At 40.4% G+C, this 15922-nt stretch overlaps 2 protein-coding genes across 8 annotated transcripts in view; one reads left to right on the top strand and one right to left on the bottom strand.

Moving 5' to 3' along the window:
• Positions 1-622: 622 nt before the first annotated feature.
• Positions 623-15531, bottom strand: PRPF38A (pre-mRNA processing factor 38A). Of its 2 annotated transcripts, none has more exons than XM_086716990.1 (10): positions 15211-15531; positions 12759-12918; positions 10926-11047; positions 9338-9423; positions 6351-6461; positions 3447-3559; positions 2817-2843; positions 2611-2720; positions 2082-2130; positions 623-1025 (listed from the first exon to the last, which is right to left on the bottom strand). In XM_086716990.1, exons 1-10 carry the CDS (start codon positions 15338-15340, stop codon positions 983-985), a joined length of 951 nt encoding a protein of 316 aa, XP_086573116.1. In that variant the 5' UTR covers positions 15341-15531; the 3' UTR covers positions 623-982. The 2 variants fall into 2 exon arrangements, with proteins under 2 accessions (XP_086573116.1, XP_086573117.1); XM_086716991.1 differs by having other exon boundaries at positions 2611-2708; positions 15211-15523.
• The window catches only part of ORC1 (origin recognition complex subunit 1), a 33458-nt gene continuing 33054 nt past the window's right edge, over positions 15519-15922 (top strand). For 3 of the 6 annotated variants that reach the window (XM_086716987.1, XM_086716985.1, XM_086716986.1), the window contains exon 1: positions 15519-15821. The gene's annotated coding sequence lies outside the window, so the exon portion shown is untranslated. The remainder of the gene's footprint in view (positions 15822-15922) is intronic. The other 3 variants (XM_086716988.1, XM_086716989.1, XR_015254699.1) reach the window with 2 other exon arrangements.

Here is a 15922-nt window from a genome sequence, read left to right as displayed (position 1 = left end):
TACTTCTAACAACCTGGGCTTTATCTAGATATACCGTAGCAGTCTCTATACTTTAAGTAAAATTGAATGCATCATTTTTACTACCAAAAGAACTTTCACCACCTGCCCCCTCTAAAGCTTGGCCTCTTCCTGCTGTACTTTCTAACTGTGTGAATAAATGGCACTATTTGCCAGCAAATGAAGTCAAAACCGTGAATGGTATTAGATACTTAACTCTCCTTTTCAATCTTATAGGCCCACTGCTACCGACTAAACTTGGAAAATAATGACAGTCTTTTCAAGGTAAAGGCTGAGCACCATAACCTAGAATTCAAGGCTTATGGGGAAGAAAAAACATTATATAAGAATGTTGTGTAAAAGGTGTTAAGTTCCATTGTTGAACTGTTCAATGCAACTGGATTAAATGATCCAGAAGAAGTCTTAACATTTGAATACATTCTGTTCTTACAAAGCTGCTGCTAACTCATCAGTTTTCATGTTTATTACGTAGTGCTGCTGAAAAAAAGTCTGGGAGAGAATAGGTTTTACTGACTTGAGTTTTGAGTGTAACAGCAGCAGCACAAATCTCAGGATTCTCAGAACAGTTCTAATCACGGAGCAAACCAAAACTAAACTACAGAAATACGGAAAGTGGATGTGTAAAATTTAATAATAAAAGGGTCACCATGCAGCCACATCCTCTCCTTGTCATTCATCCTCTCCACCCCTCAAATCCCTTACAAAGTTGAGTACAGTCAAGGTTGGTTGTACAGAGGGGTCGAAAGCAGCCCTTGGGAAGTGCTATCCCTCAAATGTGGATTATGATTCAAAGAGCGATACAAAACTCAGCACCTCTTTCATTTAAAAAAAAAAAAAGTGGAGAAACTTGGTTAAAAAGAGCTAAAATATTCTCATAGCTGCCTAAGGTGTAGGTCTTGATACTTCCACATAGGTGACTTCAGATCCACATGAGGCCATTTGGACTAAAACCAAACTGAGTCCATTACTCATTCCCTCTCCGGCTCTTCTTGTGGCTTTTCTTAGATCTGAAATGGTAAGTAACACATACAAATCGTAATACAGGTGTTAAAGGAGCTAGGCAAGAACTTCTGAGGAAGACAGGAGCATGCAGATACTGATGGGGATGGAGATACCTAATATTTATTTATTATTATTATTATTTTTTTTTTTTTAATTTTTTTTTTTCAACGTTTTTTATTTATTTTTGGGACAGAGAGAGACAGAGCACGAACGGGGGAGGGACAGAGAGAGAGGGAGACACAGAATCGGAAACAGGCTCCAGGCTCTGAGCCATCAGCCCAGAGCCCGACGCGGGGATCGAACTCATGGACCGCGAGATCGTGACCTGGCTGAAGTCGGACGCTTAACCGACTGCGCCACCCAGGCGCCCCTATTATTATTTTTTTAATGTTTATTTATTTTTGAGAGAGAGAAAGAATGGGAGTAGATTAGGGGGAGAGAGAGAGGGAGGCACAGAATCAGAAGCAGTCTCCAGGCTCCGAGCTGTTAGCACAGAGTCCGATGCGGGGCTCAAATGAGCTGTGAGATCATGACCTGAGCCGAAGTCAGATGCTCAACTGACTGAGCCACCCAGGCACCCCAATACCTAATATTTATTAAATGTGCTTGGTGTACTGTCTCAGAGCAACACTGAGTGACGCATTACTATCCAAAATTTGCCATTGAGAAAATGGGCTCTGAGAGGTTAAGAGTGCACCTGACAGTGTATAATAGCATATAGAGGTTTCTAATGAAAATTTATCAAATGAAAGTGACTTTGTCCAATGTCACTCAACTGTTAAGTCTTAAAAGTTGGGATTTAATCACAGGTCTCCTGAGACCAAAGCTCATGCCCTTACCACTATCCAAAGCTGTAATCCTATGAGGAAAAAACAAACGAACACGAAACATATATAGTTCTAAAAATTCTCAGGGCAAAAGGCCAATTTTGTCCTGTAATAAAGGAAAATTCCTAAATATTCCCATCAAAACAAAATTTCAGGTCTAACTTAGTTATGATTGGGGCTTTAATTTCTGAATAAAGAAAAAATTCTTAAGTCAAAATAGAGATCAGTCCATACCTTTCAGGAGACTTTGAGTGGCTCCTATGTCTGTGACTACGGTGATGACCTAGGGAAGAAAGGGCCACTGGATGAGTGGTATTCTACCTACCTACTCCTTCACTGTCATTTTCACTTCCCCCAATCCCTTTAATTGGCTTAATATTTTTTTTGGCTTATGCCAGAGACAGCTCTTGTTGGTAGCACTTCTCTGAAATGTGTGTGTTGTGGGGGCGGTGGTCAGAAGAACCGAACCCACTTTATATACATTCAAGGCTTTATGGCTGATTGCACAAAAATCACATTTATTTACCACTACTCTGTTGGGTGGTGTTCCTATAATTTCAGATGAAAAAACTGAAGCTCATCATCTTTTTAGCAAATCTTATAAAGGAGAGTCAAGATGTGAACTCTTAACTTTCATATTCTAAGTTCATTTCCTTTTCTTTTCAAGCAATAATACAGTCAGGCACTTCTGTACTGCAGGAGGCTGACTAGGCTAATTACAGTTCTTTAAGACAACCAATAGCAAAAGGCCCAAAGGCTATACCTGGAGACTTGGAGCGGGATCTGTGCCTTCTATCTCGAGACCTGCTGCGGTGACGTCTTGGACTTTTGCTCCGATGCCTTTCTCGGCGAGGGGAGGGGCTGTGGAGATGACTGGTCAGATTCCTTTATCTGACAATATATTCACCACAACAGCACCCCCCCTTCCCCAAAACCCTATCTTTCATTACAAATCAACTGAAGGCTTACCTCCTCCTTTTAGGAGACCTACTCCGCCTATACAGAGAGAAAAGAGGAAAACCTCAGTAGGTGCACCGCAGTTGTAGATTCCAAAAACTGTCCAAATTCTTCACTCGTATCCATGCCCTTTGTTCCGTAACTTTTTATTAACACCCTCCCACTCTAAGTCTGGGATTGGCCATGTCATCTGCTTTGCCAATGGGGTATTCGCAGATGGGATACTAACAGATACTGGAAGGAAACTTGTGTGACTGAGGCTGTCTGCTCTTGAATTCTACCACTGCCATGAGAACATGCCTAACTTAGCCTAGAATGAGACACATGGAGAAGAGATGAGTTGCCTCAGTCATCTTAGTTAAAAGCCATCTTATACTAGCCAACAGACAGCTGACCACAAAATGGGTGAGTGAACTTACACTGCCTATTCTATTCTAGCCCAGCTTCAAATCACTGACTATAGCCTTGTGAACTACATAAATGGTTACTGTCTGCCACAGAGGTTTTGCAGGTGGTTGTTCTATAGCAATTAATACACTAGGCAAACATTCTTCACAAGCTGAATTCTTTCCTTTGAAGTCCAATCTTCTTTGCTACCTTGCTAAAAGTCTCTCTGGAAGAGGCCAATGACTAGGGCCTTACCTTCTGGGAGACCGGCTTCTACTCCTCCTGTAGCGCAGTGTGGGAGAACGACGGGGCTTGTCCAAGTCTCGGTAGCTTCTCCGGCGATGATCAGGTGATGGCACTCTCTCCAACTGGAAAAGAGATAACTTACACAGAACCATTTAGGAACACTATATACACCCCCTCCTCATCCTGGCCCAAATTCCACCTCCAAGTGACTTTAAAATAACAAATACAAAGAGAACCCTAAGGACAAAAAGAACTACCAAATAAACTGAATGGTTTCCAATAATCCCACTATTATTCTAGTGTTGGTCCCTTTATTCTGGGACAATGTGAGACTAGTGAGAAGTAATTCTGTTTATCTCCTTAAGAAGCTGGATTTCCAATGAGAAAGAAGAGATACAGATGTAAGATCAAGAAGATTAAAGTATAAACTCATGCTGTACTTTAATCTTAAAAATTTCCTCCAGGTCTGCCAACTGTAAAGACCTAGAAATATTGACCAAACCCATAGCAATGAGCATTTATAGTGCCCAGACTGTGGTATCTAAATACCATTATCCCTTTAAATGAAACCAAGGGCTCCCTGGAAAAATGGCTAATTTCAGGTTTGGGGCAGAAGCTTTGAAGACATGACTAGAATGTATCAGAAGCAAGGAGGCTGAGACTACCATGATTATATCAGTCTCTTGAGTCAAGTTGGGGGTCCCCCACTGGCCAAAGAGGGGACAATTTCAGCATCAGCAAGGACCATGATGGTTCCAGACATCCAATTTGCTTAAATCCATGAGTTCACAATGTTACCGGGCACAAAAGCACATTGATCACATTGGGAGGATACTATGGAGTCAACTAATTATTTTAGAAACTGATAAAGAGAAATAATCAAGTATTGATCTTTTTTCTATATCAACTGTACCTAGGAAAAATTAAGTGTTGATGTGGGAGATTTCTCTTTACAGCAATGTTTTAGGTAACAAATGATGAAAAGACAAATTAGAATATCACCATCTTACAACCGCTAATGGGTCTAGGCAGAGATCATCTAGGCACCATAGCTCCTAATTTGACAAAAAAAAGACAGCCAGACTTTGCTCACCCTTGGGGAAGTACACACCAGTACCTATAAAGGAGTGTTGCTCTACTCTACCTCAAATCCAACTGAACCTTCAGATCTAAGAATTTGTTTATAGGAAATATAAGGGACAAATTTAAGTGGGACACAATCAGAAAAACACAGATTGTAAAATCTGTATAGAATAACATGACCTGTTTTATGGCTCTTTTTTGAATACTAATTCAAACTTAAAAAATATAGGGCAATTGGGGATATGTGAATCCTGAATATTTGTCTTTTTCCTTGTTTCAAGGTTAACTGAAATTCTAGTTAACATATAGTTTTAATTTCAACACTGAATATCTGATATTAAAGAATTACTGTTAATTTGGAGGTGCTAATGGTATCACAGTTAGGCCTTGTCTGAAATACGGATGAAATACAGGATAGCTGTGATATAGGTCAAGAAAATTGGTGTGGGGGCAATTTGGTATAGATATACAGAAGAAATAAAATGGCTGAGTTGATATTATGGAGGCTAGGTAATGGATAAATGGAGGCACATTCTCCACTTTAGCACATGATTGAAATTTTCCATCAAAAAAGTGGAAAAACAGGAGTGCCTGGGTGGCTCTTTTGGTTAAGTGTCTGACTCTTGATTTTGGCTCAAGTCATTATCTCAGCATTCAGGAGATCGAGCTCTGCACTGGGCACTGCATTAAATGCAGAGCTTGCTTGGGATTTTCTCTCTCCCTCTCTCTGCTTCTACCCCGCTTGTGCTTTCTCTCACTCAAAATAAATAAACTTTAAAAGAAAAAGAAAAGAAAAACAGAATGCCTACTTTTGGTTTACTCACCACATAAGAGCACCTCAGCCTTGCATGGCTTTCAATTCATGAATGTTTCCGTTGGCACTCACCTTAAAGGGAGCCTACTGGCTCAGAACTACACTTCCATTTGCAGTCAGAATCCATAATCCAGCATTTCTTGTTTCCCCTCCCAGCCTTTTTTTATACATATTTTAATCACAAATGTTTCAGATCCTTCTTTTCTAATTCAACCATAAATACTTCTACATTATCATATACAGTACTTTTCATAACAGTTTTAATGGCTAATAGTTGTAATAGTTTACCTGAGTGCTCCCTGACAGCTGGGTTCCTTTCAATTTTTCAGCATTATAACTAGTAAAGAACATGATCATGCAGTAGGTATTTTTCTTTAAAAAATTTTTTTTAATGTTTATTAGAGAGAGCAAGAGAGAGCATGTGCGCAAGGTGGGGAGGGGCAGAGAGAGAGGGAGACACAGAATCCAAAGCAGGCTCTAGGCTCTAAGCTGTTAGCACAGAGCCCAACGTGGGACTTGAACTCACTGACCGTGAGATCATGACCTGAGCCAAAGTTGGACATTTAACTGACAGAGCCACCCAGGCACCTCAGGTATTTTCTTTTTCTAAACTAGGCTTACTCCTTAGGATAGGTTCAACTATGAACAGTATTATTATTCTTGTCCTAAGTATTTATTTAAATAGCTACCAACTATGAGGCAATTATAATGTCCCAGTACTGTGCTAAGGGCGTTGTATATATCCTTTTATTAATATCCATAACAATCCTAAGAGAAAGGTATCATTAGCCTTGCTTTACAAAAGAAAAGACTGAAATTAATTTGCACAAGATTATGGAGAGCTGAGATACGAATCAACGTCTATTTAATTCAATGCTCATACTCTTAAATATCGTATTTTTTGGTTAAAGAAAGTTAAAAAGTAAAGTCTGAAAACAAAACAAGAAAGGACCATTCCCCCATCCCTTCCCCATAATTATCCCTCCTTCAACTGTTAAGCTCCCAGAGAGCCTGACCTTCTCATCTTCCTCTTCTTCCTCTTCACTGGACTCCACATCATCCATGTCCTCTTCTAGAGCGCTAACCCGAGGCTCCAGTTGCTCAGCTTCCTCTAGCACATAGCGTTTCTATGGAAAGCATAATGAGAGTTAGAGGGCCTTGTTCTCTCATCTATGTCTTGAAGCCCCAACACTGGGCTTCTGGGATTGACAGGAAGACTAGGGAGCAACAGCTGAGGCAATTTCATTTCAAAGACATCCTAGACAGTTCAAGATTTTCCTAAGGAATCTAACATACTTGGAACCAATACTCACATATCCCCCTGGAAACACATAAATACAAAGTTGAAGGTAACAACTTCATTTTCTGTTGGCTTATTCTCTGTGGTCTTTTACTCTTCCAGTCACTGAAATATCAAGCCGTATAGGTATAGCCTTGAATAAAAAATGGAGCCTCATATACAAGGACCAGTATGTTCACAGCTGTGACTCTGGTGGCTGGTAGCTGCAACGGGCTCAGAGCAGAATCTCCCCTAAGAGACCCACTGAGGCTCAGCCCAGTTTGGCGACTAAAGAGTGCCTTGGGTCCTGCTCTGGAATACCACCAACTCTCTACCTGACTCAGGATTTAGAGAACTGTCTATACAGTTCAGTGTGAGTCATTCAGTGTGAACACTGGAACTCCTGATTCCATTTTCTTCTGAGATGTGACTTAGCAGGCTTATCTATGATTAAGGAACTGAAAGACAAAGATGAGTTAAAAAATGCCAAATGGACTTGCTGGGTCATAAGATCCCTTTACCATTTTCTCCTGTCTAGGACATAAAGAATGTTGGACAGCCCTAGAATAAATAGTAATATTTAGCTTACATCTCACTCATCCCTAACAAAATTCTATGAAGTTTGGGAGAAATGAGACAAAGATGCCACTCAGTGAAGTCAATACCTCATTAAAGAGCTCCTTGGAAGAAGGCCCTCCAGTCACAGGATTACCAGTTTGTGATCTAAGACTGCATCAGACAGGGCATCCCAAATCCCTAATGCTCACAAGACTCAGAAGCTACTAAAATCACTATATTAATTCATTGTATTTGTGTTTGATGAAATTTGAATTCATCCCAGAGCAGCTTGTTGCCAATGTCCAGGCACATCAGAAGCTAAATTAATGAGGTACTTAGCAAGGACAGAATCAGAACAAAAGAAAGTGTTAAGGATCACTTCATCCAGAACAGATAGAGGCCCACACCAGACCACACTTCTTGGTGATATACATCAGTCAGATTTCAATTTTCTCTCTCGGTGCATGTTTTGTGGTCTTCTAGACTCTATGCAGACCATCTTCTTTACATCAATAGTCTTGCTTAAAGCTGAATGGGCTTTCAATCCTTTGGCTACAAACTGATTGCACTTGAAAGTAATCCATTTCTTCTAGTATTTTTAAAAATGATAGCAGCTAATAACGATTGCTAACATAACCATAATGAAGTGTGAGAACTGGGCCCTGAAAGCATGCTTTCAGTTTTGAAATCTTACTCTTTTTTTAGAGTTTGTTTATTTTGAGAGAGAGGGAGAGGGAGAGAGAGAACCCTAAGCAGGCTCTGTGCTGTCAGTGCAGAGCCCGACGCAGGGCTCAGTCTCATGAATGGTGAGATTATAACCTGAGCTGAAATCAAGAGTCAGGTGCTTAACCAACTACTGAGCCACCCAGGCACCCCAAAATCTTACTCTCTTTACTACAGTCTACAATAGCCAATACATAACAGGAAATATATATCACATTCATTTTCAGGATTTTTATTTTATAGGTTCCTTTAACTGGGTCACTATGGAGGAAGAATTGGTTCACTGCATTTAAATGTGACCACTTACCTACCAACTGCTTTTTATCCAGCTGATTTGCTGCCTCATCTGACCCGTTTATCAGATACCTGCATTTCACTCTATTCCCTACTTTGAATTAATTATTATGAAATAAATATTACTTTGCTGAGTGAAAGAAGACAAAAAAAGAAGAGTATATACTGTATCAATTCCAAAACACAAACTAATCTTATTGTGACAGCATATCAATGGTTGCTTAAGGGTGAGGGAGGAGGGAAGGAAGGGATTACCCAAAAGGAAAAAAGGAAACTTTTGGGATAATGGATATGTTCACTATTTTTGATTGTGAGGACAGTTTCAAGGGTGTATACATATGGCAAAACTTACCAAATTGTACACTTATCAAATTGTATATAGTTTAATGTATGTCAGTTACACTTTAATAATAAAGCCATTTAAAAGAGCAAAAGTCTTTGTTCAAATGAAATCTCACTCTCAAGCCCAATATGTAACTTGGAGAAAAAAGGAGTTCCTGTGATTGAATATGTGGGGCTTTTTCCTCTTATTGCTCTCAGTAGCCTTAAAACAGTTCCACAGAGCATTTTAAAGACCACTGAAGTAGTCTAATTTCCCTATTTTATAGATGGGGAAATAAAACCAGGTCCCACAGCTAGTCAGCTATAACAACCACCCAGAAATTTAATCTCCTAATTCCCTGCTCATTTCTCCATTACAGACCATTCCCTTTCTCTTTAGGCAACCTACTTTATCTGTTTTCCCTATGTACTTTATGACAGTAGGTTTAAAATCATAGTCTGCAAAACCCATTCCTGAAAGGTGCTACATGGATAATCATTAGGGAAGGGAGCAGGGTCATAAAGATATTTAAGGGGTTCAGATCTCAGTCTACCACTCCTGACTCTCCTGTTTTATATCCTGCAATTTCCTTATAATATTTTAAAGAAGAAAGTCTTGCTGTGTTAACTCACTTTTAAAGCCCTACTCTTCAAATACTTTATCTTTTTCCTTTCACTCCCAATCCCCTTTTTCATAGTAGTAAGACTGCTTAATAAGAGGGCCCCTAGGATCCTAGAGCTCCGGTGTTTTATTATGTATGTGCACTTGTCTGTCTGCCTGTCTTGGGGAGAGAAGGGCGACTCTGATAAGAGACCTTTATCTTTTACCTGTAGCCGGGGTAGAATGATATCACAGACTCTCTCACTGTGCAGCAGTTCATCAATAAACTCATCCACATGCATCAGTTCAAACTCTGAAAGAAAAGTCATAAGCTTAAGCAACTTGGAAATAAATTTATATAGCCAACAAGTAAAAGAAGTTTAAGACTCTATATGTAAAATATAGAGTACTTGATATAGAAAGTGTAAACCCTCTGCAGCCTCCCCTTCCTGCATATTCATTAGTAAAGCTATTCAGTGTGGCAGTTACAGAGAAGGGATTACTGACAAACCTGGCTCAAACTATAGCCATTCACAGCCTTGTCATTACTTATCTTCATTCATTCAGTTCACCTTTACTGAGGCCATCTATGAAACAGGCCTCTTCTTAGAGCTGGCGATAAAGGGATGAATAAAGCTGTCCGAATTAGCAGGAGACCCAACACAAAAGCAAGTGCAAACAGTCCTGAATTGTATAGGGGTGATGTTCTTGAACAGATCATATAACTCAAGTACAAATTCTTATGTGAACGCACTATGTTTTTAAATATAGAACATGTATCTTATATGGTAAACAATAGCCTTTTCAGGATTCTTATCGTAAACATTACCTTAGTTCAGTGGTTCTCAACCAGGGGTCACTTTGCTACCCACAACTAATGGGGATGCTACTGGCATCTTAGTGGGTAGAGTCCAGGGATAATGGCTAAACATCCTACAATGGGCTGGACAGCTCCCCACAACAAAGAATCATCTGGATCAAACTGTCATTGACAGGTTGAGAAACCCCATTTTAGTTTAACATAGTATAATCATAAATAAGTAATTCCATGATGGTCATGACCATGTCCACCTTGTTCACCATGTTATTTCCAGTATTAGCACAGAATCTGGCATGATATTGGTAGTTACTATGTATTTATTCAATAAACAAATTAACAAGTTAATAAAATTTAAAGTAAAACACCAAAATCTTAACTTTCTACTGCTTAATGTTACATCTAGAAGGGAAAGGCAAATGTTCCTAATCTTTGGTTATGACACTAAGTGAGAAGAAAAATATTTTGACTGTATTACCCTGAATCCCACTCTACCACAAAAAATACCTTTTTGTAAAATGTATGGAGCTGCCCCCATTGGACACACTATTTTTCAGGGGATTCCTACAGAAGTATAAGTATACTTAATCTATACTGCAGTGTGAAATAAAGTGCTAGAAGAGACACCACTAAAAATAACTGTAATGATATATAACATAGGGAAAACTAACTTTGGGAGGTTTGGGGAAGGCTTTTACGGAGGTCATTCTAAAGGTAGATCTTATGGGATGGAGCACATGTGGAGGGAACATATGATGGAAGGCTGGGATTGACACAAGATGCAATTGAAAAGGTAGGCAACCAGGGACAGACTGGGTAAGGCTAACAGGAAGTCTGATGGAGTGCTCCGTGCAGGTGGTGGAGAAGCTGAATGAAGATGGTAATGTAACGGATGAAGAGGAACATTCACAACGTATGTTACAATGTGAAGGGAGAGATACTGGTGAAATAAAAACTGGTTCAGGGAGGAAGGTCCAGACATCTGGCAACATACTCACCCCCATTTCGGTTCTGGCTCTTGATTTTTCGATAGTCGTTGTACAGAGGCTCTAAGTACTTGTAGCAATCAATTGCAGTGCCTGTCAGCCTCATGTAAAGTGCTCCCAACATGCGGACATACCTGACAGACAGAGGACAGTGAAGCTACAGGCCATTCAAAAAAATTCTTGAGTTTCACACCTGCCTTTTTTCGTATCAGTAGTGGATGCACAAGTTCTTTCTCTTCTTTGGCATATGAGAAAACTGCAATTTTAGAGGCAACATAGGGCAGCAGAAAGATAGTTAAAATTATGGAGACCTGGCATCAAGTTCCCATTCTACCATTTACTTGCTGTGGGAACTTGGGACATGTTGATCAACTTTCAGAGTCTATGTAACATGAAGATAGAACTTATTTACCTCACAGGATTGCTGTAAGAATTAAATCAGATACTGAATTTAACAACAGGACATATATATTTACTAACAATACAAGAAATAATATACATAGATGTGAATATATAAATTGTTGCTAGGCAGCACAGAAGGCTGGTTCTGGAAAAAAGTCAAAGTCATCTAGGTTACCATTCTGAGTCCATAACTTACTGATTTTGTTATATTAAGCAAGTTACTTCCTTTCTCAATCCTTGTAAAATGGAGATGATAATGCCTAATTTAATGGCTTGGTGTATTTAGTGAGAAATGTGCATGCAGTGCTAAGCATAGCATATAGTGCCTAATAAAAGTTAGCTATTTTCTAGCTGTTAATGTTTTGTTAAAATTCCTTTTTCTTTTCTCCTGTATCCAACTACCCACTCAAATCTCCACTTGGAGTAACTAGTAGGCATTTCAAACTCAGCAGTTTCTTTATATGACAAACAGAATAAAGTACAAAAGAATGTGTACACTGAAGCCAGCTTTGCCACTTACTAGCTGTTTGACCTTGAGGAAATTACTTAATTTCTCTGTGCTAGGTTTCCTCCCCTGTATGACAGGGGTGATAACTTTATAGGGTTGTTGTGAAGGTTAAATACCTATATGTAACTCCCTTAGAATAGAGGGTGGCACCTAATAAGCTATCATGTCTGTCTCCTATACTTGTCTGTGAGCTCCTTGAGAATGAATAATAAAATAGTATGAGCAGCTTACATTTTGGGGGTGTTTACCATGCGACAGGCACTGCACTATCTTTTTTAAATAAAATTTTAAATTTTATTTCAGAGAGAGAAGAATGCACAAGTGGGGAGAAGGGCAGAGGGAGGGAGAGAATCTTAAGCAGGCTCCACACTTAGCACAGACCCTGACACAGGGTGCGATGCCATAACCATGAGTCAGGGCTCAGGCACCACCTAGGCCCCCCAGCACTATCTTTTTTAACTCTCATATCAATCCTGAATTGGTATCCTCATCTCCATTTTACAGATAAATAAAGCTCAGAAAATGTAGTAACTTCTCCAAGGTCACAATAAGTAACAGAGTCTGGACATGAACCTATATCTACATGAAAGTTTTCCTATTTGTCTACCACACAATATAGTTTTCTTCATCTTTGAGCATCCAGTGTTACCAACATATTAGGCACTCACTTCTGCTTAATCTATGTTCAGTGAATTTGTGAAATGCTTTTTGGGTGGCAGAGGCAAGGGGGTGGGGGGAGTTACCAGGACTAAGAATGTAAAGAAGATCAAAACCATCAGAACAAACAAAATACAAACTCAAGAACTCAGGAGCAAAGTCTGTAGGGTGGAACCCTGTAGAAATAAGATACATTGCTTTCACTCTTCTTAACCAAAGCCAAATTCTGGATCACTGAAATTGAAGCTTTTATATTAGCTAATCAACATTTCACTCACTTGAAATCTTCATTTTTGATAAACTCTACAATGATATCCTTCTCGGGTTGAATTTGAAGCATCTTCAAGGTCAAACACAGAAAGGGAGTTGGCTTTATGTTGCCACCATAGACACCACCCACAAACCTCAACTCCATGGCTTTATCGACTACAAGTTCAGCTAAAAACAAAAACAAAAACAAAATAAAGTGGCATCTCAGACACATTAGGCCCAGCTTTTCCCAGTGTGAAGTGGAGAGAAGTTAGTTCAAGCTTTGGTACTCCTGCATACTAATCAATAATTTCGTATTAGGAGAATAAGCATGTCTGAGTAGGAATAATAGCAGCAGCCAATATACACTGAAGTGTCACTATATGCGAGATACTCTGCTAAGCATTTCATAATCTCAATCTTCACAAGCTCTGAAGTTCCTGCACTGAGGCTGTTTTCAGCTAAGAAAAATGAGGGCTAAGAAAGGTTAAGTGACTTGCTCAAGGTGCACAGCCAGAGAGTAGCAGGGCCTGGATTTACATGCAAGCAGTCTAATTTCAGAGTCCATGCTTGTCACCATTGTTTGCCAAAAAACTGCCAGATCAAGAGTTAAATAACAACAACAAACCACTCTATAACTACATAACCCTGAGTAATTGTCCTCTACAGAATGGGGATAATAATCTTTCACAAGTGTTTTCAAAAGCAAACACAAGCTGTGTGACCTAGGACAAGTCATTTTACTTTTTAACCTGTCAGTTCAAATCTGAATAATAAAGGTACAAAGTTTAAGGGCTATAGTGACAATCAAGTGAGACAAAACAAATGTTAACACCTGACACACAGCAAATAATGTATGAGAGACACCATTAGTGTCTTATAAATCAGATTTCAAGTTCCTTTACGATAAATTCTGTATTAATTCATTCAACATTACAGTTGACAACTTATAGCCAGGTGCTAAATACTAGAGAAACAGGTAAAGGGATAAAGAAGGACAAAATTACTACTCTTACAGAGTTTACAGTCTGGCAAGGCAGAAAGCATTGAAAAAATAATTGAAATTGTGATGAACAGTTGAAAGAAGATGCAGGATGCATAAAATTATATGACGGGAACATAATCTTAGTGTTGGGGGAGAAAAGATCATGAGTTCACTTTTGGATATACCGAGTTGGCATGTTTTGGAATCAAGAGATTTAGATCTCAGAGGGAGAGATAAATTTGAAGGCATCTACATATAACATGTAACTACAGTGTGGAAATCATCCAAGGAGAGAATTATGTAATGAGAAAAGGCCCCAAAATTGACATGACTCCAAAATTTAATGGCGACTGAGAGGAACAATATGACTTGTCCATGGACACACAGTTAGCAGTGGTGGCAACAACAGTAATGGCATAGGTGGAGTTAACAGTAATGGCATAGGTAACAACTAGCACACTGCTGAATACTTCTTAAAATATTTACCTGTAACTTTGTTTTTTGGTTTTTTTTTTTAAGTTTACTTATTTCGAGAGAGAGAAAGCACAGGTGCGGCGGCAGCAGTAGGTGAGGGAGGGACAGATTGATTGGGAGAGAAAATCCCAAGCAGGCTCCCTGCTGACAGAGGAAGAACCCAAGGCAGGGGATCCATCCCACCAACCCTGGGATCATGACTGAGCGGAAACCAAGGGTGGGAAGCTTAACCACTAAGCCACCCAGGCGCCCCTATACCAAATACTTCTTGTACTTTTTTTAAAGTTTATTTATTTTGAGAGAGAAAGTGCGAGTGGAGGAGGGGCATAGACAGAGGGGCAGAGAGAGAATCCCAAGCAGGCTCTGTACTGTCAGCGCAGAGCCCGATGTGGGGGCTCGAACCCAGGAACCATGAGATCATGACCTGAGCCAAGTGGAAGGCTGAACGACTGAGCCACCCAGAGAGCCCCATACTTTTTGTACATTATTGTATTTCGCCCTTAGAACAAACCTTTGAGGTGGGCATTAAACTCATTTTACAGTAAGAATCAGCCATGGTTCACTGGGTAACAGAGCTACTAAAATGAGCCAAAATTCAAAGACTGAAAGACCACCAGTTCTTCTCTGAAGAACTGCTATTTATATTAGGATCCGAACGTGGGAATACTGCAAATGGTCCAGATTTAGGGACAGTAAGACCATGAGTTGGGTATCAGGTATGTTAACGTTCCTTAAAGAACTTTAGGATCCCCGAGCTTAACAATGTTTGGGAACTCAGCAGATAATTATGAAATATGGAAAGACCCACAGAACCCAACTCAGACATGCCTCCGACTAAGGCGCTAGCATATTCACAAGTATCCCCAGAGATCAACACAAAACTGGATACATAGTAGGAGCTCAGATTTTTCTGAACGACTGACAGATTCCCCTCTGTTTCACCCCCTTGGGCCAGTCTTGGAGGCGCCCAGTCAGAACTGGGCCACACGGCGGCGGAAAAGAGTCCGCGCGCTCCCGCTCACCCGTCAGTCCAAAGCACTCCTCTTTCCAGTACTTAGACTCGTAGATTCGCGTCCGAATGATCTTCTCCACCAAATACTGAGGATTGGTGCCGTGGATGCTATGCGCATCCTTCACCGTACGGTTCGCCATTTTCGAACTCCTTCGGTTCTACTTCCGTCGGTTCCTTTAATGCGTCACATCCAGTTTAAAAAAAAAAAAAAATCCACAAAGGGACTGAGAAGGGTTCAGAAAGTCTTTAAATAGCTGAAGCCACCATCTTGATACCGGAAATGCTGCAAGAAAAGGAACTTCTCCGCTTAACAGCGTCGCTGACCGAATCAATGATGGCTGCTGCACGTTTGCCGACGAGCGGCGTGCATCCCCTCCCAAGTGGGCGGGGCTGGCTGGCTGGCTGGTGACGGAACGTGGAGACAGCCTGGGGGCGGGGCCACGACGTTTGGCGCGAAATTTTCTTTTCTCCATCTTCTCTACTTTCCCAGGTAGGCTCCCGCTTTGTCTCCGGCGTGCGGCCAGTGGCTGTAAGAGGAGTCCAGCTGGGGCAGGTTAGAATTGCTGCGGCTCCACGAGCTCCTGAAGCAGAGACGGTGGAATCGGAGGGCTTAGGCAACTGGTGAGTGTGGAGTTCCGGGGCTGGAGGGGGATCTGAGCCAGGGGGACTGCGGAAGTTTTTCTCTGTGGACGCACTCAATCATTGATTCGTTCAGCAGATAT

This window comes from Puma concolor, chromosome C1 (assembly GCF_028749965.1).
Source record: "Puma concolor isolate L17-30 chromosome C1, mPumCon1.1.hap2, whole genome shotgun sequence".
In the NCBI taxonomy this organism is placed as follows: domain Eukaryota; kingdom Metazoa; phylum Chordata; class Mammalia; order Carnivora; family Felidae; genus Puma; species Puma concolor.
This window is presented reverse-complemented; position numbering and strand designations above follow the sequence as displayed.